Consider the following 21187-nt stretch of genomic DNA (forward strand, 5'->3'; position numbering starts at 1 on the left):
ATGAAAATTGCTTTGGGACCCCTGTGGGATGATCACCTTTTGGGAGAGGGACAGGGGGAGTGTGACCCTGTTGATTCTCCTGGACCATCTCTGTGGCTTTTGATACCATCGACAGTGGATAGGTTGTCTGGGCTGGGAGTTGCTCTGCAACTGGTTGCAAGTGTAATTGCAATTACAAGTGCAATTGTACTTAGATGGCTGCTTGCAGAAGGTGGTGCTGGGGGATTATTGCTCTGTGCCTTCCCAGCTATGCTTATGGTGTTTCACAGGGCTCTATTCTATTCTCCATGCTGTCCAACATCTACATGAAACCACTGGGGAAACATATCCAGAGATGTAGGCTGAGGTGTCACCAATATCCAGAGGACACCCAGCTCTATCCCTCCTTTTCATCAAACCCAGGTGAGGCAGTGGCTGTTCTGAACCAGTGCCTGGGCATGGTAATGGACTGGATGAGGGCCAGTAAACTCAGCCTCAATCCAGACAATATGGAGGTACTGCCAGTGGGTGGTTTGTCTGTCTGCCGAAGTGAGGCTCAATCTGTTCTGGAGAGGGTTGCACTCCTCCTAAAGGATGAGGTGTGTGTGTCGTTGGGTGTACTTTTGGACCCAGAACAATCACTTGAGGCACAGGTTTCCTCAATGGCATGGCACACCTTTTATCAGCTGAGGCTGATATACTATCTACATCCTTATCTGGACAGAGATAGTCTAGCTGCAGTTATCCATGCTGGGATAACCTCTTGTCTGGTTTACTGCAATGCATTATACATGTGGCTGCTTTCGGAAATGGTCTGGAAACCTCAGCTGGTCCAAAATTGGGGAGCGGGACTGTTAACGGGGTCTGGCCAATGTGATCCTATTATGCCAGTACTCTTCCATCTGCACTGGCTGCCAGTCTATTTCCGGGCCTGATTCAAAATACTGGTCTTAACATTCAAAGCCCTAAATGGCTTGGGGCCAGGTTCTCTGAAGGACCATCTCCTCCCATATGTACCTGCCCAGACCCTAAGGTCTTCTTCAGCAGTGCTTCTGTGGGAGCCAATGCTAAAGCGAGTGAGGTGGTTGGCTTTCAAGAAGATGGCCTTCTGTGCTGTAGCACCCTGGTTGTGGAATGAGCTTCCCAGAGAGGCTCACCTGGTACCTATGTTGTCCTCTTTCCAGCACTAGGTGAAGAACTTTTAATTTTTTCAGTCCTTGCATTCCAGCTAGGGCTTTTTCCGGGGGGTAGGCGTGCACATTTATACTGTAGTTTTAAGGTTTTACATTTTATATTATATTTTATTATGTATTTTGTGGTTTGAAATGTTGTGAACAGCCCAGAGAGCTTTGGCTATTGGATGGTATTGAAATTTAATACATACATACATACATACATACATACATACTACAAATGCTCCTCAGGAAACCCTCTGGACCATATCTGTCTTCATAGGTATGACAGTCCTTCTTAATCAGTGCTACAGATGATGTGTACAGCTCAACCTAGGTTGAATGAAGTACATCTGTGAGAATTGATGAGCACATGTTAACATACAGAAGGATCTGGGCCTCACACAGTATTTATGCCCTGAGAAGAAAAAATGAGCCCATCAGCCCCAATACCTATGGATTTTTCACCCACCACAAAGAAAGGAAAAGCATGGATTGGGGACCTTGTGCAGCATTTCAGCTTTCAGAAAGGCAGTGTGAGGCCCTGTTCTTTATGTCTGTGAACTGAACTCCATCCCCAAACTGCCTGAGGGTCAAATTACATGTTACTTTAAAGATGCAGCTGCTTTCCCTTTGTTTCCTCAAAAATAATCACTGAAACTTAATATGGATCAGGACTCAAGGGTAGGGCTGGGGGGATTTAACCCTTTGCTGATTTAGGTTAGAGCTGGGAACATTTTTGGTAATGTGAATTGGAGGGTAAACGGGCCTAATCCAGATTGGAACCACAGAAGGGCAGGGGGATTAAAGTCTCCCTGCCCCACCCTCCATGCTAGATTTCCAGTCCATGTAGTTACATGTAGTCTAAACGGGTGAGGTCACATTCCATAATTAAAGGCAATAGGCCTTGTACAGAGAAAGCCTGCCTCGTAGAATTTCTCTCCAAAGCCTGGTGAACTTGCTGCATTCTAACTTCAGAGTCAAACTGATCATCTCCAACATAGCTTTGCCAGGAGTTACTGCTGTAGACTTTCATGGGGCAAAAAATATCTCAATCAGTTGGAGCCACTGCTCAGAACATCACCAAAGTAATGAAAGACACACGTCCAGGACAAGCTTGAACACCATACACCAATAGTTTTCACCAAACGTCCAAAGGAATATATAATACATGAAGCTGCATATATTCAAGTAAACAGGACAAATGTGTTAATTTTCAGCACTGTTCACCTTGCTACCTACGACATTTTTATCAGATTGCAATTGCAAAATTTAAGACCTCATTGGCAAGATCGTGGATACAAATTTTCAAGTTATTAACTTAACAGGTGTCCGTTTTATAAGCCACAGAATTTAGAGGCTTATAATCGCTGAACCTGATGTTTTGTGATTCCCCTTTAATGAATGAACAGCTCATTAGATACCCCTGTTCCCATTCTAAAATGTCTGTTGTTGGTTTTCTTGCCCTTTACTTTCCTTCCTTTCTGTAGATTTCATATGGCTCATTTCAGGCTGCAGGGAATTATCCAACCAATTTCCCTTCCTTTTACTTCATGGCCCCCAAGGAAGAACTTCAATACCAAGGACTTGTCCAGTTATTTTGGCATTTCAGATGGAACTGGGTTGGACTCCTGGCTACGGAGGATGAGGGTGGAGATCATTTTTTACACGCCATGGAGCCTCTGCTTTTCCAGAACAGAATCTGTTCAGCGTTCACAGAAAGATTTGAAAACAATTTCTATCTATTCGATATATATCAAATTGCCTCTGACAAATTGAGGGTTTTACAAACTGTCATGGAGAGCAAAGCCAATGCAGTTGTAATACATGGAGAATCTCCAGCCACTATATGGTTGGAATATTTAATATATGGAAGCAAGATAATTCCCCTAATATTTCCGCAGTATAAGGGGAGGTTCTCTGCAACAAAAGTATGGATAACAACAGCCCAAATCGATTTCACATTAAATACCCTCGCAATAGTTGGTGGATTCGATATACAAATGCTCCATGGTGCTATCTCCTTTACAATTCCATCAAGGGAGCTTCAAGACTTCCAAGAATTTGTTGAGCTTGTCAATCCTTCGTGGGAAAATGAAGACGGTTTTGTTCATGATTTCTGGGAGCAAGCATTTACGTGTTCACTTTCAAGCTCAATTATGAACCTCATAGCTGGAAAATGTACTGGAGAGGAGATGCTGGAGAGCCTTCCTGGAGGTGTTTTTGAAATGAGCATGACCGGCCACAGCTACAGTATCTACAACGCTGTCTACAGTGTGGCCCATGCCTTACACACCTTCTACTCGGCTCAAGTCAACCAAAGAACAATAGAGAGCAGAGTCAGACTGTCACCTCTGAGGGTAGAACCCTGGCAGGTAACCTGTCCTTACTGAAGGAAGTCAAAAGTCATGGTCTAGATACTGGACAATGGAGTGACATGCAGTAGTCAGTATCCTAATGACTTCTAAATGCTACACTATGTTACTTTAATGGTGTAGCTAGCAGGAGCAGTATGTTTAATGCCTACCCCGGCAGGTAACCTGCTCTCACTCATGGAAGTCAAATGTCACATTCAAGTTACTCGACAGTTGAGGAATATGCAGTAGTCAGTATCCTAATGACCTCTAGATGCTAAACTGTGTTACATTACTTGCGTAGCTAGCACTTACGACTTTTCCTTTTCTTATCGTTGGAGTTGGGGACTGATATTTATTGGGACTCCCTATGCAGGAACGTTATGGTTAATACTTCCTTCCCAGACCATGGGTTTACCTGTTATCTCTCTCTGTACCCCCCATGCCCACACAACAGCTATGGAACTCAGCAAAAAGGAAATTGTGCCAATGGGGTGCTTTTTCCCCATATTCTATAAGTACAAAGGGGATGAACCTGCAGCTGGGGAGAAAATAATTGAACTTCTCCTCCTCTTCTGGTGGTTCCAATAAATCTGGACACAGCCACACACACATCCTTAAACGTAGCACAGTGTTTTGCTCTCAGTCTCTACAAAGCACCCACATCTGGTCTTGCTCATCTTCTCAATTTTCTTCCCTTCCTTGCCAGATGTGAATGGAAGAAAGACAGAGTGTTGGATCCAGACTAGGGATATGAAATCCAGGAAACAAACCAGGGGAAAAAAACAGTGTTTATATGTTTCTGCTCAGGCTTTATCCCCCCCCCCCTACCCAACAATTTTGAAAAACTATCCAATAATTTTTTTTCTAGGGAGCCTAGAGAAGTGAAATTTCTGGAAATAATGAATGCACGGGCAGAGTGGGGGTGCTAGTTTTATCCTCAGTAAGACTCCCAGCATCATTAATTCTTCCATTCCTAATTAAACTTCTTAATGTCATGCATCTTTTAATGATAGACTTTAGGGATGCTCCAAGTGATGCCCAGTTCCCCAACATTTCCATAAAGTCACCATATCAGAACATGGAAGAAGATGTACATTCTTCAGTTTCATTTTCTGTGTTTCTTTGTCGACTTTTTCTAGTTCAATCGGGTTAAATACTGCAATATGGTTGCTTAACATTCCTAATAGGTGAGAGACTATTCCACAGCTAAATCAGATTTCCATGGATTTTGCTTCAGATCAGATTTCCCTAAACTCTGCCCCACAAACAGGAAAAAGTTTAGGAATTCCCCTAAACTTGCTTGAAAACATGAAGAGATGCTGTCAACTAGTCTTGCTGTGCCTCCGATCCTCCTGCTTCTTACAGTTTCTTGGATAATTCAGAGGTTTCAGGAGTGATTTCTGGAAGTTCCCTTTGGTCAGACATAAAATAGGAACCTCAACTATATTGTGTAGAACTTGCTTTGCTCATAAACATATCATGTTTGGTATGTATATAATGAATGTCAAAATATACCTTATTGAGGCGAGAATTACAAATTTACTGAATTTACTTCTAAATGTGTTTAATTGTAATGATAATTTCATGAGCAAACCAATTTATATGTAATATATTTTATGATCATTGCACAGCCTTCCCCCACTGTGGTGTCCTCCAAAGATTTTGGTCTACAATTCCCAGCATTCCTGGCCTTGTTACCATGGGCTGATGGGAGCTGAATTCCAAAACATCTGAAGGGCACCAGCTTAGGTATGGCTATCCTAAAGCAACAGGGTGACCTTAAATCTGTAAAGAACACTAAAAATGTAAGCATTGCATACTTTTCTGTTTTTCAATGATACATATGATATTATTATTACAAGACTTTATGGAGCATTTGATTGTCTTTCTCTTTCCACCTAGCTCCACTCACTAATTCAGACAATCTCATTCAACAACAGTGCTGGAGATGAAATTACATTTAATGAACATGGACAATTTGAGGGGGGATTTGATATTACAAACTTTGTCACCTTCCCAAATAAGTCCTACGTCAGGGTCAAAGTGGGAAGGCTGGATCCTCACTCTCCTCCAGGCAAAAGGGTCACCATTCATAAGGACAGAATCAAATGGCACAGAGACCTGACCCAGGTGGGGAAACAATGGCCATTCTTTACAAAATGCAACATTAATTAGAAATTCACTGCAATACGGTATTGGGTAAGAGGATAAATGGCTTTTTAAAAGGAGTACATTGATATATGGATGGTGGGTATTCCAGATGAAACTGGGCAGGGTAACAAAAATGCAATATCTAGATAGGACATGTTTGGACTAAGATGGACTAGTAGCTAACACAGGAGAGATCATGTTGCCCATCATTCCTTTCATGTGAAATCTGAAACATCCTAAGAATGCAAATTCAAATCTTCTAGATGCTTTGTACAATGGATACTCCTTCAACTGAACGTACTATGTGTGCACTTTGACCTCTAATATTCCATGTCATCAGCCTTTGTGTTTCCTGGTAGAAGATCTGAATGTGTGAAGAGTTCACCAAACATTTCCTTCATACTGTGCTCTTGCAATAATTTTGGACAGGTGCCCCCTCTTTCTCTGTCAAAAGTCTACTGCAATCCTGGTTACAGTAAGAAACAGAAGGAATGGAAGAAAGAAAAGATCATGTTGCCCATCATTACTTTCATTTGAATTCTGAGACATGTATCTAGGTAATGGTGTAAAATGGAACGCTAAGCTCATTGTATCATTGATCAGACTAGGAATGGAAATTCCAATATTCTGGAGTTCATAGGAGAAGTGGTGGAGATATTCCTCCTACTTCAAGGGCCATCTATTCAGGATCATTGGTCTTCCTGTTTACTGGTGCATTCTCTGATGTGAAATGGATTCCTCAAACCTTTCTTAATACTAAGCTCTTTGAATAGGTGCCACCTCTTTCTCAGTGTACTGACAACTGCCCTCCTGGTTACAGCAAGAAAAAGAAAGAGGGGGAGAAATTTTGCTGCTATGATTGTGCTCCATGTCCAGATGGGATGTTCTCAAACCAGAATGGTAGGACATATGATATCAATGATGCATTTTATTTGCAAGCAACCTTCCTCCATGTTTTGCTGTCAATTATGCTTTTGACAGTTTTTAACAACTTATGTATTACGTATTGCTCTCTTTCTATATAGATCAACTTTACAGATGTGATTTTATTGACATTTCCTCTTATCCCTCTTGAAGGAAACAGTTTTAGAAACTGTTTTAGAAACATAGCTAACACATTTTAGCATTAATAAAAATCAAGTCCCCAGAGTATTCTGAAGTCGTAATCGCTGGTCTTGTGTGAGCAAGAATAATCTTCCATTAATGGTATTAACATTCCTGACTTTTGTGAAGAGGAGATTAAGGAAGGTATTGGCATATGAACCGCAACTGAAAAGAAGAGATGTCAGAGTTCTTGGAGTTTCAAATGAGCAATAGTTTTTCTGGAGACTGGCAACAGTATGAAAGTAAACATAATAAGTAATTCGCTCCCTCCAATGGGAGTGCTTCATCAGAATGAAGCTTTGACCTTCTAAGTCTGTCTTTTCTGAGTAAGCTTCCAAACTTGAAACCTATGCCTAGTCTAATTCACAGCATCATCCCGTCATGGCCCTCTCATGGACCTGCTGAGGAAATTCTGCTGTCTTCACGCCCATGCCCAGGTCTTGAATCCTTGTATAAGTGAGTTGGGTATGCCTCACGGTCCTGTCGCTATTCCCTCAAGCCTCTTGTCTTTGAGGTCTGAGGAAGCTTCCCTTCTCCTTCAAAGAGGCCTCAGGATGCTCATCCAACTTTGATTTTTGGTATTCTTCCCCTTCAACCTGCACTGAAAATGTTACCTTGTAAATGTTACTGTTACCTAAGTATTTATTTATTTATTTATTTATTTATTTATTTATTTCTATACCACCCAATAGCCGAAGCTCTCTGGGCGGTTCATAATAATTAAATCCAAGCAACACACAATAAAACAATTTAAAATATACAGAACATTAAAACCACAATATAACAATACAACCACAATAAAACCTAGCAGCAGTACAGGAGTTTAAAATACAGATTTAAAACAGCAAAGATAAAAATTTAGAAAGCTAAAATGCCTGGGAAAATAAAAAGGTCTTCACCTGGCGCCAAAAGGAATACAATGTAGGCGCCAGGCGAACCTCACTAGGGAGCTCATTCCAGAGCCGGGGTGCCACAGCAGAAAAAGCCCTCCTCCTAGTAGCCACCCGCCTCACTTCCTTTGGCAGGGGCTCACGGAGAAGGGCCGCTGATGATGATCTTAAGGTCCGGGCAGGCACATATGGGAGGAGGCGATCCTTCAGGTAACCTGGCCCCAAGCCGTTAAGGGCTTTGAATGTTAACACCAACACTTTGAATCGGGCCCGGAAATGGACTGGCAGCCAGTGCAGCTGGAAAAGTACTGGCGTAAATATGAGCTCGCAGGCCAGTCCCTGTTAACAATCTTGCTGCCCTATTTTGGACCAGCTGAAGTTTCCGGACCGTTTTCAAAGGCAGCCCCACGTATAACGCATTGCAGTAATCCAGACGAGAAGTTATCAGAGCATGGATAACTGTAGCAAGGCTATCTCTGTCCACCTAAGGGCGTAGTTGGTATACCAGCCTAAGCTGATAAAAAGTGCTCCGTGCCACTGAGTTCACCTGTGCCTCAAGTGACAGTTCTGGATCCAAGAGCACCCCCAAACTATGAACCTGATCCTTTAGGGGGAGTGCAACCCCCTCCAGAACAGGGTGAATATCACCTAGCCGGGCAGATGAACCACCCACTAACAGTACCTCCGTCTTGTCTGGATTGAGTTTCAGTTTATTAGCCTTCATCCAGTCCATTACCATGCCCAGGCACTGATTCAGAACAGTCACTGCCTCACCTGGTTTTGATGTAAAAGAGAGGTAGAGCTGAGTGTCATCTGCATATTGATGGCACCTCAGCCCACACCTCCGGATAACCTCCCCCAGCGGTTTCATGTAGATGTTAAACAGCATGGGGGATAAAATAGAGCCCTGTGGAACCCCATGGCACAATTGCCATGGCACAGAGCAGTAATCCCCCAGCACCACCTTCTGGAATTGGCCATCCAAGTAGGAGCAGAACCACTGTAGTGCAGTGCCTCCTACTCCCAACCCAGACAACCTATCCAGAAGGATACCATGGTCGATGGTATCGAAAGCCGCTGAGAGGTCCAGGAGAATCAACAGGGTCGCACTCCCCCTGTCCCTCTCCCGGCAGAGGTCATCCCACAGGGTGACCGAGGCAGTTTCCATTCCAAAACCAGGCCTGAAGCCCAATTGAAATGGATCTAGATAATCCATTTCATTTAAGAGTGGCTGGAGCTGTCCTACAACCACCCGCTCAAGCACCTTGCCCAGGAAGGGGATATTGGCCACTGGCCTATAATTGTTAATATCCTCTGGGTCCAGGTTAGGCTTTTTCAGGAGTGGTCTAATTACTGCCTCTTTTAAAGCGGCAGGCACCACTCCCTCTCTCAAGGAGGAATTTACAACCTCCTGGACCCAGCCGGACAACCCCTCCTTGTTTGATTTAATAAGCCATGAAGGGCAAGGGTCAAACACACAAGTGGTTGATCGGACTTGGCCAAGCACCTTGTCCACATCCTCAGGCCTCAGTAACTGAAACTCATCCATAAAAACTGGACCAGACGGTGCTCTGAACGCCTCTACCAATGGAACTGCAAAAATGGTGGTGTCCAATTCGTGACGAATCTGAGCAACTTTATCCTCAAAGTGCCGTGCAAACTTGTCACAGCGTGCTACCGAGGGTTCCACCATTTCTCTCCCTGGCCCAGAATGTAACAGGCTGCGAACCACTCAGAAAAGCTCTGCTGGACGACACTGAGAAGATGCAATGCTGGTGGAAAAGAACTGTCTCTTTGCCACCCTCACCGCCACAGAGTAGGCTCGATAGTGGGCTCTTACCTCTGTTAGGTCAGACTCAGCATGAGTTTTCCTCCACCTGCGTTCTAGCCATCTCCCCTCTTGCTTCATTGCCCTCAGCTCAGGTGTATACCAAGGAGCTGGCCGGGCTCTGCTTAGAGGGAGAGGGCACTTGGGCAAGATCGTGTCAACCGCCTGAGTCATCTCTGCATTCCACAGAGCGACCTGGGCTTTGACAGGAGCACCAGCCATACCAGCAGGAAAATCCCCCAGAGCCCTCTGGAATCCATCGGAATCCATTAATCTCCAGGGGTGGGCCATTTTAATAGGTCCCCCACCCTTGCAGAGGGGAAGGGCCGCCAGGAGTCTAAACCTCAGCAGGAAGTGATCTGACCAAGACAAAGGGACAGATGATAATTCCTCCACTTTCAGGTCACCATCCTCCTGCCCAGTCGAGAAAACCAGATCAAGCGTGTGTCCTTTTGTATGTGTTGGGCCGATGACATGTTGGGACAGCCCCATGGTTGTCATGGCGGCCATGAAGTCCTGAGCCGCCCCGGATACAGCGGCCTCAGCATGGAAGTTGAGATTCCCCAGGACCATCATCCTAGGGGTCCTCAACACCAAGTCCAAGACCACCTCCGTCAGCTCAGGCAGGGAGTCTGATGGGCAGTGGGGTGGGCGGCACACCAACAGAATCCCTAATCTGTCCCAGGTAACCAACACAAGGTACAAACACTCAGGATCTGCACTCGAATGAGCAGGAAGCCTGGAGAGGGAGATTGAATTCCTATAGACCATGGCAACCCCCCCTCCCTGACCCTCAAGTCAGTTTTGGTGCTGCACTGAGTACCCAGGGGGGCACAGCTGGGAGAGAGTGACCCCTCCCAGTTCCCCCACCCAGGTCTCAGTAATACATACCAGGTCAGCCCCCTCATCCACAATCAAATCATGGATGAGGGAGATTTTATTTTGGACCAACCTGGCGAGGTTGAAAGGGTATCAAATAAACCATGGGAATAAACTGATGCTTATGCCATGTGATGCACATGGCACAGCATTCCAAAGCAAAATAAAATCCCAATGATAGCACGTCCATGTTAAGTAATTATACATTTATATAAAACTAGAAACAGATATGTGTATGTTCTAATGGCAAATGTTTTGGTGTGAAATGCTGCCTTCAGTCCCCAAAAAGAGCATGCTACACTACCACTAATAAAGTGAGCCAGAATGAATGAGAATAATAAGCATTCTTGGCCCCAAACTTTTGGTCTACTACCAGAATGTTCTCTTGTTTCACTCCGTACTAACTGATTCACAGAAAAAGGAAGGGATTCAAGATGACAACAAAGAAACATGTAATTCTTTGGAGAAATACCAGAATTATTCATTCATTATGAAGCATGTTGTATGGACATGTATGCATCCTCCCATTGTAAAAAATAAAAAACTGGGTGTTAGCTGAACTTCTGGTACAGTTGCCTTAATTGTGGGAATATATTTCTTTGGTTTTTATTTCTTTTGGGTTTTATACATTAATATATGTTTGTTCCTCAGATGTGGAAACTTGTGTCAGTTGTCCAGAAAGTGACTATCCAAACAAATTCCACAACGAATGCATTCCTAAGATTCCAAACTTCCTAGCTTTTGAAGAAACATTGGCCATCATTTCAGTTTCTTCAGTACTTCTATTGTCTCTGATCACAGCTCTGGTGCTTGGCATCTTCATTAGGCACCAGAACACTGCCATAGTCAAAGCAAACAACCGAAGCCTGACCTACATTCTCCTCATCTCCCTCCTCTTGTGTTTCCTCTCTTCCTTCCTGTTCATTGGAAAGCCTCATCAGGTGACCTGCCTTCTTCGACAAATGGCTTTTGGCATCATTTTCTCTGTATCACTCTCAACCATCTTAGCCAAAACTGTATCTGTAGTTCTGGCATTCATGGCTACCAAGCCAGGATCCCGGATGAGGAAATGGGTGGGGAAAAGGCTTGCATATTCTATTGTCATCGCCTGCTCCAGTATTCAAGCAGAGATCTGTGCTCTGTGGCTGGCAACATCTCCCCCATTCCCAGATTTGGACATGCACTCTATGACTGAAGAAATTGTCCTGCTGTGTAATGAAGGGTCAATCTTCATGTTCTATTGTGTCTTGGGCTACATGGGCCTCTTGGCCGCTGTCAGCTTCACTGTGGCCTTCCTGGCCAGGAAGTTGCCTGACAGTTTTAATGAAGCCAAGTTCATCACCTTCAGCATGTTGGTCTTTTGCAGTGTGTGGCTGTCCTTTCTTCCAACCTACCTGAGCACAAGAGGAAAGTACATGGTGGCTGTGGAGATTTTCTCCATCTTGGCCTCTAGCACGGGGTTACTGTGCTGCATATTTTTCCCCAAATGCTACATTATTGTGCTGAGACCTGAGTTGAACAACAGAGAGAAGCTAATGCAAAGAAAGATATAAATAAAAGAAGAGTTTGTGGTTTCATTGATGTTCTTGGTATCCTATAGAAAAAGATAAAAGTAATGTAAATGAATGTGACCAAAGCAGCCCATCTGAATATGACTCTGTGGTATTTGTCAGACCTATCATTCTCCTCATAGATACATTAAGGCTAAGTGATCATTCCATCGAGCCAGGATTTCTGTTAAAAGAGAATACACTATGCAGTTGGTTGATTAGTTTTCCCATGCGTGCTCAGAGGCAATTGAACTGAAGAAACATCTCAACCTGTTTTGCAAGTTTGGGAGCCAAACAGAATAGGCTGCATTCTTGTCAAAAGACAGGTTGCTGCCAGCCTTGTGGAGTGGCCCAGGAACTAGCATTTGTTACTGTGGTGGTCTTATCAGTGTTCACATTTGCACCTTTTCCACCCAGTGTGTCAGATGGTAAAGAATGCCTAGTCAAGGTTTTGATAGAAACAAATCAATTAGTTTATTGACATACTAGGCTTAATATAATATTCACTTCGTATAGAAAATATGATTACCTTGGAAAACATGGTAATGTTAGTGATGTCAGGGTGGAAACTGAGCCCATAGAGCCGCAGAGCAGTTCTGATTCTGAGGAAGAGCAACAACCTGTGGGAGAGGAGCTTGCTCCTCTCTCATAGGCACAGCGGCAGGGAGAGATTCCTCCTGCCTGCATTCCTGAGAGAGATAGTGACCCTGGAAGTGAGAGAGCGGGGGAGGGGGTTTTGCTGGACACTCGGCACAGACACAGGGAGCAGCGCCAGATGGAGGGTGCCGAGAGGAGGCGCTCTGCCCACTTGGTGCTAAAACAATGGTCACGTCCCGAGGACCCAAGGGTATGAGGGAGGACCTCTCCATAGCCCATAATTTCAGAGTCTTCCTGCTCTTCTCCTTCAAACAGGGACCAACTGCCTTACCTGGAGCTTAGGTGACTCTGCTAACTACCCCAGTGCAGTTCCTTGCTTAGTCGCTGGTGATTAGCATCTGAAAGAGTCATTAAGTTGTAAATGGAATAAAGCCTTGGAAAGAATGCTTTTCGTCTGTGTCTTGAGTTGGCTATTGGAGGGGACTGGAAGAGGCAGCTAGGGCGCTCCTGACAAGTATTAAGAAAATAGTATACATTCTCAGAAGAGGTCATCAGAAAACAACACAGCAGAAAAACACAATACATGGGTTAGGAAAGGTATAAGAAGGATATACTTATGATAGCTTCCACAATATACACTTAATCAACCTAATATTTTTAATATATTTATTGTTTTACGCTATGTGTATATTAGTTTTCCTACACATGATTTTATGTAAACCAGTTCTAATTCCAGGGATGTCAAGCAGTATGGAGGTAGCTTAGAACAAAATACATAAAATAAATATGAATAGGATTGAAACATCTGTATCAAAGCAATGAATGAAATTTGATTTCTTTGATTGCTAGTTGTAGACCTGATCCTAGGCCTGCATCTCCCTCTAATCCATTAACTATTATTAGAATAAGCCCCAGCAAGAGACAAAATTCATGTCTACCAGTCCGGTGCAGTGGACTCTGTCTCCGTCAAAGCGGGCCAGTGCAGTGGGGCAAAGCTTCCAGTTGTCTCCAGGCAAGCCATACCAGGTAGAGAGCAAATGCGAAATATCCAAAAATATCTCAGAAAAAAAGGGAGAAATAGTAGCACAGGATGTAGTCATTGTGTGTACCTCCTTTTCAGCATCCTCAGGTGACACTGTAGGTGTGCTACATCGGTACCCAGTGACAATGGACTGGAGGATGGCTAATAAACTGAAGCTGAATCACCACAAGACTGAGCTGCTGTTTGTGGGTGGTTCTTCTGACCAGATGGAGGGTGTTCAACCTTTTCTGGAAGGGCTTGTAGTCCCCCTGAAGTAGCGGGTTCATAGCTTAGGGGTTTCCAGGAATTGTCATAGTCACTGGAAGCTCTGGTGGCCTCAGTGGCAGGGAGTACCTTCCATTAGCTTTTGTTGATAGCCCAGCTAAGTCCTTATCTGCACAGGGACAACTTGGCCTCAGTAATCTATGCTCTGGTAACCTCCATGTTAGATGACAGCAATGCACTATACAGAGTGGCCCAAAAGTAGGTATACAGTTGTTCAGAATGTTGATGGGAGGTGGAGAGAATGTGTGAGTAGAAGATGTGTGGGTGGAGTCAGAACGACAGTTGGGAAGATTCTAGAATCCACTTTCTTTGTTTTTGACTCAAGTTTGCTGCCATCATTCACAGTATCAGTTAAAAAAATGACTAGAAAACTGAACAACTGCATACCTACTTAAGGGCCTCACTCCCCTCACTCTCTACACTTAACTGATTTAACTGTCACTCCCTGTCACTCACTCTTCCCAACTGTCATTCTGACTCCACCCACACGTCTTCTACTCACACATTCTCTCCCTATCCCATCAACATTCTAAACAACTGTATACCTACTTTGGGGCCACTCTGTATATAGGGCAGCCCTTGAAGATGGTTTGGATGTTGCAGCTTGTGAAAATATGGCAGCCAGGTTGATAGCAAGGACCAGAGGTCTGAACACATAACACTCATTTTAGCCTGTTTGCACTGGCTGCCTGTATGTCTCCAAACCTAATTCAATCTGCTTGTTTTGACCAATCAAGCCTGACAAGGCTCAGCACTGCACTACGTGATGGAGCTCCTCTCCTTTTTAATGGTTTTAATATTTTCGAAACTACCTAGACTGCTTTGGCTATTGGGCAGTATAGAAATGTAATACATGTAAATATTAATAATATTAATACATATGTGTTGTGTTTAAATTGGCTGGGCTTTATGAGAGCTGTATTTCCTAGGCTCATTGTATCCCAAATGACATAGATAGCATCCTCTTTCCATGTATGTGGAATGCCTCAGTTCGGTCACCCAAAAGTTAACAACAGAAATACAAGGTTTCAGTATCTCCAGATCTCTTCATCTGGCAAGATGTTGCAAAAAGCAGGTGGGGTGGGAGAAAAGGGAGAGAATAAAAGCAGACCCTCCCACCCCCATTCTTCCTCCATTCCATCACGAGCTTGGGATCATGGGACACCATGACTTCATCAATAAATTGGCTTTTTCGCCTAGCTTTCCCCTCAACCCTCACCTGCTTTTCCTAACAACTTCCCGCATGAAGAGACGTTGAGATCTTGAGATCTCAAAAACAGGCACATTTTTATCATCTTTTGTTGGACTAATGTGGCATTACATTAACATGGATTGTGGAATTCTCTGTGTGGCCAATACGACTTCCCTTGCTTTTTAGGATCCTGTTTATCATAGGTCCCAAACTCCAGTGTGTAGTGCACAATATGGGATACAAAGAAGCGTCAATGTTAAATGGAACAGAAGCTGTTGTGAACTCTTGCAGAGGCAAGTTAGACAGTAACTCTCTCTCTCTCTATATATATATATATATATATATGTGTGTGTGTGTGTGTGTGTGTGTGTATGAACATCCAGCATGTCTCCTATAAATGCATCATTTGCTCTCTTTTCTTTAATGAATTTATATTCTACTGCAGGGTTAAAAAAATGGCTTTACTTTTTTACTTTTCTGATTTGTCTTGTTATATATTTGCAAAGATAGAAAAATATCAGTTGTAGGAGGGGAAGTTCTATTCCAAACATGCTGACCTCTTCATGGACTCCATTCTTGGAGTCACTGTGGGTCATCAAAAATGTACCTACTTATGTGAACTCCCTACCGCCAGCAGCACTGTTCAGGAGATTTCCTCCATTGGCATGGGTTAGACTAGAGGACCTTTGAGCTCCCTTCAAACTCCATGATTCTACCTGCTATTCCTTCCTCACCATCAGTGGGCAGCAGAATGGAGCAGGGAGATCAGAAAAACATGTTTGTTTCGGCACTTCTGCTACGGATGTTGCATCATGGAGTCCAAAAACATTGCAGATGTGTTTATCTTCCCTGTAATTAATAAAATTGCTGTAATTGATTTATGTGCTCAAAGAGCTTTCTAGGAAAAAGAAAATCATCAGCCAAGTCTGAAATATTTATAAGGCTAATGAAGGGCCATTGACTGCTAAGGATCATGAGAACAGAGAACCAGGGCTCCCTCGTGCTGATCGCTTTCCCTCTTCCATCGTGCACCTCAACCTTCGGATGGTAACTCTCAATTGGCACTCAAGCCTTGCTTTTGTTACCCTCTTGAGCTTAAGGATACAGAGGACACCTGTACCTTCACTAAGTTGTGTTTTCAGCATCAGCTGCCATGCACCTTGTTCAAGTCAGACTGATGGTAGTAATGGTGTGATGTAGAGAGAGAGACAGGAGACTCTGATGTGTGGAGGGGAGTTTGACACAAGGATGCCGCTGCTGCTGCTGCTGCTGCTCCTACTGCTACTGCCAAATGTGGTCTGGAACATGCATGCTACTAAGTGCAGCGGAAACGAGCCTCCGTATATTCCACACGAGTGGTACCAGCCAGGTGACGTCCTCATTGGTGGGATGGCATCTCATCTCCATTACCTTCCCCCCAAAGTGTTATTCATCAGACATCCTTCTCAGGAGAAGATTAACATACCCATGTAAGGAAGTCTCCCCCCTCACCCATCCCAAAATGACATTTAGGGTTACTTGAGTGAGTCTTTATATGACTGACAGCACAGTAGTTATGATCTTGGAATATAATGGCAGTAGTTATTTTAAATTAAGTTCTGTATAAGCCAACATCCTGTATTCCTTCTTAGATTCATTCATTGAAAGCTCCAAAAAGCCAGATGCTGAAGGTACAAGGTGATCTCAAATTGTGTGAAGCAGATGCAGTTTCGGGAGCACCTAGAAGTGGCAATGGTCAAAACACTGGAGCATAATGCTGTGGCACCGTGGATGTTAGTAGCTGAAAATATATAATAGAGAACAACATAGATGGAAATATTGAAAGTGAAAACAGTGAAATCCAAGAAAATGTTTTATCTATTCTACCTAGATGTCTGCATAAAAAATGATATCTGACACATTAAAATATGATCTGAGCTGACCATTGACAGCAACATGCCTAATATTAGGATATATAAGCCCAAAAGCACAATCCAGCAACATGTAACCATGTTGTCCTTCTTTTCAAAGGCAATTAGTTTATGACTAAATTTGTGGGTTATACTCCCTCCTTATGAATAAGCAGCTGAATTTTTCAGATCTCCAGTAGTCCTGTACTGAGATAAAATGAGTTTGTGCACCATTTAACACTCCCAAGAAACAGGATGTCACTTCTTCTTTTTTGCAGTGTGGTGCCAAATTTCTACCAGCACATCCTGGCTTTCGTGTTTGCCATTGATGAGATCAATGATAATCCCAACATCTTGCCCAATGTCACTCTCGGGTTCCACATCTATGACAGCTACACTGATTCAAGGATGACCTATCGCACCACTTTGGACTTTCTCTTTAACTCCCATCAGTTTCTCCCCAACTATAAATGTGGCTTTCAGAAAAATGTCATAGGAGTCATCGGTGGACTTAGCTCTGATACCTCCTCACGCATGGCAGACATCTTATCTGTTTACAAGGTTCCACAGGTAGGATCAGCACATGGTGATTCCCCCAACTCTCCTGTAATGAACTCTTCTCCTCTCTTTCCAGTAGCAATTTGATGATTTGTCAGGATGGACTGGGACAGAAGGAGCGGGGAGGAAAGGGAGCTGAGATATGTGGGGTTGCATTTGGAATTCCCCATGGGTTTCCAAATCTTTGTATGAGAAGTGGGTTTGATCCAGGTTTAGTCATACCTGAAATAGACCCATTGATTTCAGTCAGTCTGCTTCAACTAAATCTCAAGCTAACAATGCGTGTTTCATATGTGTAGAGAAAGATTGTTCTTTGGTGACAGGACTGACTATCTAGAGAAATCATTGACCAAATGTGCATCTCTGTGTATATTTGTATGTGTAAAATCTGGGGAACGTGGTTCTACAAAGAAGGAAGTTGGGGATAAGGCATTAGAGACAAAAGACACACCATACTATTTTGAACATGAACACTACCACAGGAGGACAAGGGTAGGAAAATGCCAATCTGGAAGATTGTCTCCCAGCCTTCCCCAGACTTAGCTGGAAGAGGACCATGACAGAGAGAAATTCACATCCATACTTTTGGCTACTGGCTAGAACTCCCCATTTATAGATACATGTCCTCCTAAACTTTCAGTGCAAGTTTGACACTCTTTATACACCTTTTCTACTTGTTCCTATTTGCCCCACCATTAACTCCCTTTCTTTATCTGAATTGGAATAGCTTGTGTCCAAAGTTTCCTTCTATCTCCCCTTGTTTGGGGGTATGTTCAAGGAGGGTCTCCATTTTTGTTGCAAAATTTCAGAAAAAAAAACAGACTTTCCATTTTACAAGGACCTAAATGTTACTGTCATGGGCCTGACCTTTCAAGTACACAGTGTGGCATTCCTACACAGTACGACCCCATCAGTGAGCTATAGGCTGTATGTAATTCCACAACAGTCAAAAGGTAATAACTATAACCATGTGACAGGTCCATACGACATGGTTTCCCCATTGCAATCTCTAAGGCAGAATACAAAGCAAGGGGCTCAAAAGACTGCTGGCAAAATCTATCCCAGGCAATCCAAAACAAGAGTCCAATACAGAGCAAGGGGCTTGAATGATTCCAGGCATAATCCACTCCAGTCAATCCAAGACAAGGGTTCTAGAAAAAAAAACACCTCAACAAATCCACACATGCAGAGCTCTAATCCAAGCTTGAAATCTTTGTTGGAACCTCCACACTACATCACCTATCAAATCCAAGAATCAAAACATAAGTTCAAGAGTAAGTCCAGAGTAATCTCACACAGAGAGATTTCATAGCGTTTAAAAAAATAGAAATCAGGGTTAAGAACATTATTTATTTATTTATTTATTTATTTATTCATTTATTCATTTCATTTCTATACCACCCAATAGCCGAAGCTCTCTGGGCGGTTCACAAAAATTAAAACCAAACAACACACAATAAAACAATTTAAAATATATAGAACATTAAAACCACAATATAACAATACAACCACAATAAAACCTAGCAGCAGTACAGGAATTTAAAATACAGATTTAAAACAGCAAAGATAAAAATTTAGAAAGCTAAAAAGCCTGGGAAAATGAAAAGGTCTTCACCTGGCGCCGAAAGGAGTCATAAGACATAAGAACATCAGAACATAAGAAGAGCCCAGCTGTATCAGAAGAAAGGGCCATCTAGTCCAGCATTCTGTTCACACAGTGGCCAACCAGCTGTCGACTGGGTACCCACAAGCAGGACACAAGTGCATCAGAGCTCTCCTGCCCATGTTCCAAAGCAAATGTTGTACCTAGGCCTCCTGACCTCTGATCCTGGCAGTAGCACGTAGCCATCAGGACTGGTAGCCATGGATAGCTTTCTCCTCAGGAATTTGTCCAATCCTAGGGATGGACGAAAGTCCCTTACCTGTCCTCGAAGCTTGCTTCGCGGTGGGTGGGAGGCGCTTCGGTTCTCCCCCCGAAGTTCATGCGAGGGGGGGAGGCGCCCCGCCTTGCCCGGCCGAAATTCAGGCCGGGGGGGAGGCGCCCCATCCCTCGCTGGCAAAATTCCGGCCAGGTAGAAGCGCCCCGTCTACCCGGTCGTGAAAAAAAACATTAAAAAAAAACACCCCCGTGATAGGCTACGTAACGATTTACATAGCCTATCATGGCTAGATTTCCAAAGTCAGCCGTGATAGGCTACGTAAATCGTCGCGTAGCCTATCACGGGTGACTTTGAAAAAAACAAAAGCGCATACGCAAATGGCGGCCCCCATAGGGCGCCGCCCTCCATTTGCGTTCCTTATTTGGTCCCTGTAGTCTACATAAAGATTTACGTAGACTACGGCGAAAATAAGGGCAACGCAAAAGCCCATGGGCGCTAGGGGTGAACGAAAGTCACTTACCTTTTCTCGCAGCTTTTTCGCGGTGGGGGGGAGCGCTTCGCTGCTCCCCCCGCGAAGTTCAGGCCGGGGGGGGAGGCTTCCCGCCTCGCCCGGCCGAAATTCAGGCCGGGGAGGAGGCTTCCCGCCTCGCCCGGCCGCGAACACGAAAGTAAAAAAAAAAAAAAAGTCCCCTGATAGGCTACGTGACGATTCACGTAGCCTATCACGGCTAGATCTGGAAAGTCAGCCGTGATAGGCTACGTGAATTGTCACGTAGCCTATCACGGGGGACTAAAAAAAAAAAGCGCATACACAAATGGCGGCCCCCATAGGGAGCCGCCATTCGCTTTCCTTATTTGGTCACTGTAGTCTACATAAATCTTTATGTAGACTACGGCGAAAATAAGGGCAACGCTATTTGCGTTGCCCTTATTTTCGCCGTAGTCTATGTAAACATTGACGTAGACTACAGCGACCAAATAAGGAAGGGGAATGGCGGCTCCCTATGGGGGCCGCCATTATCCGTACACACTTTTTTTTTTTTTTTTAAAGTCACCCGTGATAGGCTACGTGACGATTCACGTAGCCTATCACGGCTGACTTTGCAAATCTTGCCGTGATAGGCTACGTGAATCGTCACGTAGCCTATCAGGGGACTTTTTTTTTTTTCTTTCATTGCAATGGTGGGGGCGGCAGCCGGTCGAAAGACCGGCTTCCGCTCCCGCCCCGCTCGAACACCGGACGAACCGCCAGCCGGACCCGCCGCCGGGAGGGACATTCAGGGAAGGTAAGTCCCGTCCCGGGGGGGGCGGGGGGCGGGGGGGGCGGAGGATTTCTCCCCGAAACTTGTTCGGGGGGCCGAACACGTTGGCGCTCGGCCCCCCGAAGTTTCGGGGAGAAATTCTCCGCCATCCCTAATGGGCGCCGCCATTTGCGTACGCGCTTTTTTTTTTTTTTCAAAGTCAGCCGTGATAGGCTATGTAAGGATTTACATAGCCTATCACGGCTGACTGCAGGGACGCAAACGGCGGCGGCTACGGCCACCGCAATTTGCGTCCCAGCCAGCAAGGAGGATTTGCGGCCAGAGGGACGGGGCGCCTCCCCCCCAGCCAGAATTTCAGCGGGGAGAGATGGGGCGCCTCCCCCCTGCCCAGAATTTTGGGGGGAGGGACAGAGCGCCTCCCCCCCACCGCGAAGCAAGCTGCGGGATGAGGTAAGGGACTTTCGTCCATCCCTAGTTGTGTTCAATCTGTTATTGTACTTTTAATCTGCATTCCTGCTAGCTTTTTCTGGGGGAGGGGGGTGGTACTTTTATATTGTAGTTTCAAAATGTACATTTCATGTTGTATTTTAAGA

General features: G+C 44.3%; 1 protein-coding gene across 1 annotated transcript; it reads left to right on the forward strand.

Moving 5' to 3' along the window:
- Nucleotides 1-2704: 2704 nt before the first annotated feature.
- LOC146342636 (vomeronasal type-2 receptor 26-like) lies at nt 2705-11913 on the forward strand. The gene is made up of 4 exons (XM_084807950.1): nt 2705-3526; nt 5411-5638; nt 6433-6559; nt 11012-11913. The coding sequence occupies exons 1-4, from the start codon at nt 2705-2707 to the stop codon at nt 11911-11913; spliced, it is 2079 nt and encodes a 692-aa protein (XP_084664076.1).
- Nucleotides 11914-21187: the final 9274 nt, after the last annotated feature.

The sequence above is a fragment of the Heloderma suspectum genome, chromosome 6, assembly GCF_057233095.1.
Source record: "Heloderma suspectum isolate Gila_16-S chromosome 6, 16-S_ref, whole genome shotgun sequence".
NCBI classification, from domain to species: Eukaryota; Metazoa; Chordata; class Lepidosauria; order Squamata; family Helodermatidae; genus Heloderma; species Heloderma suspectum.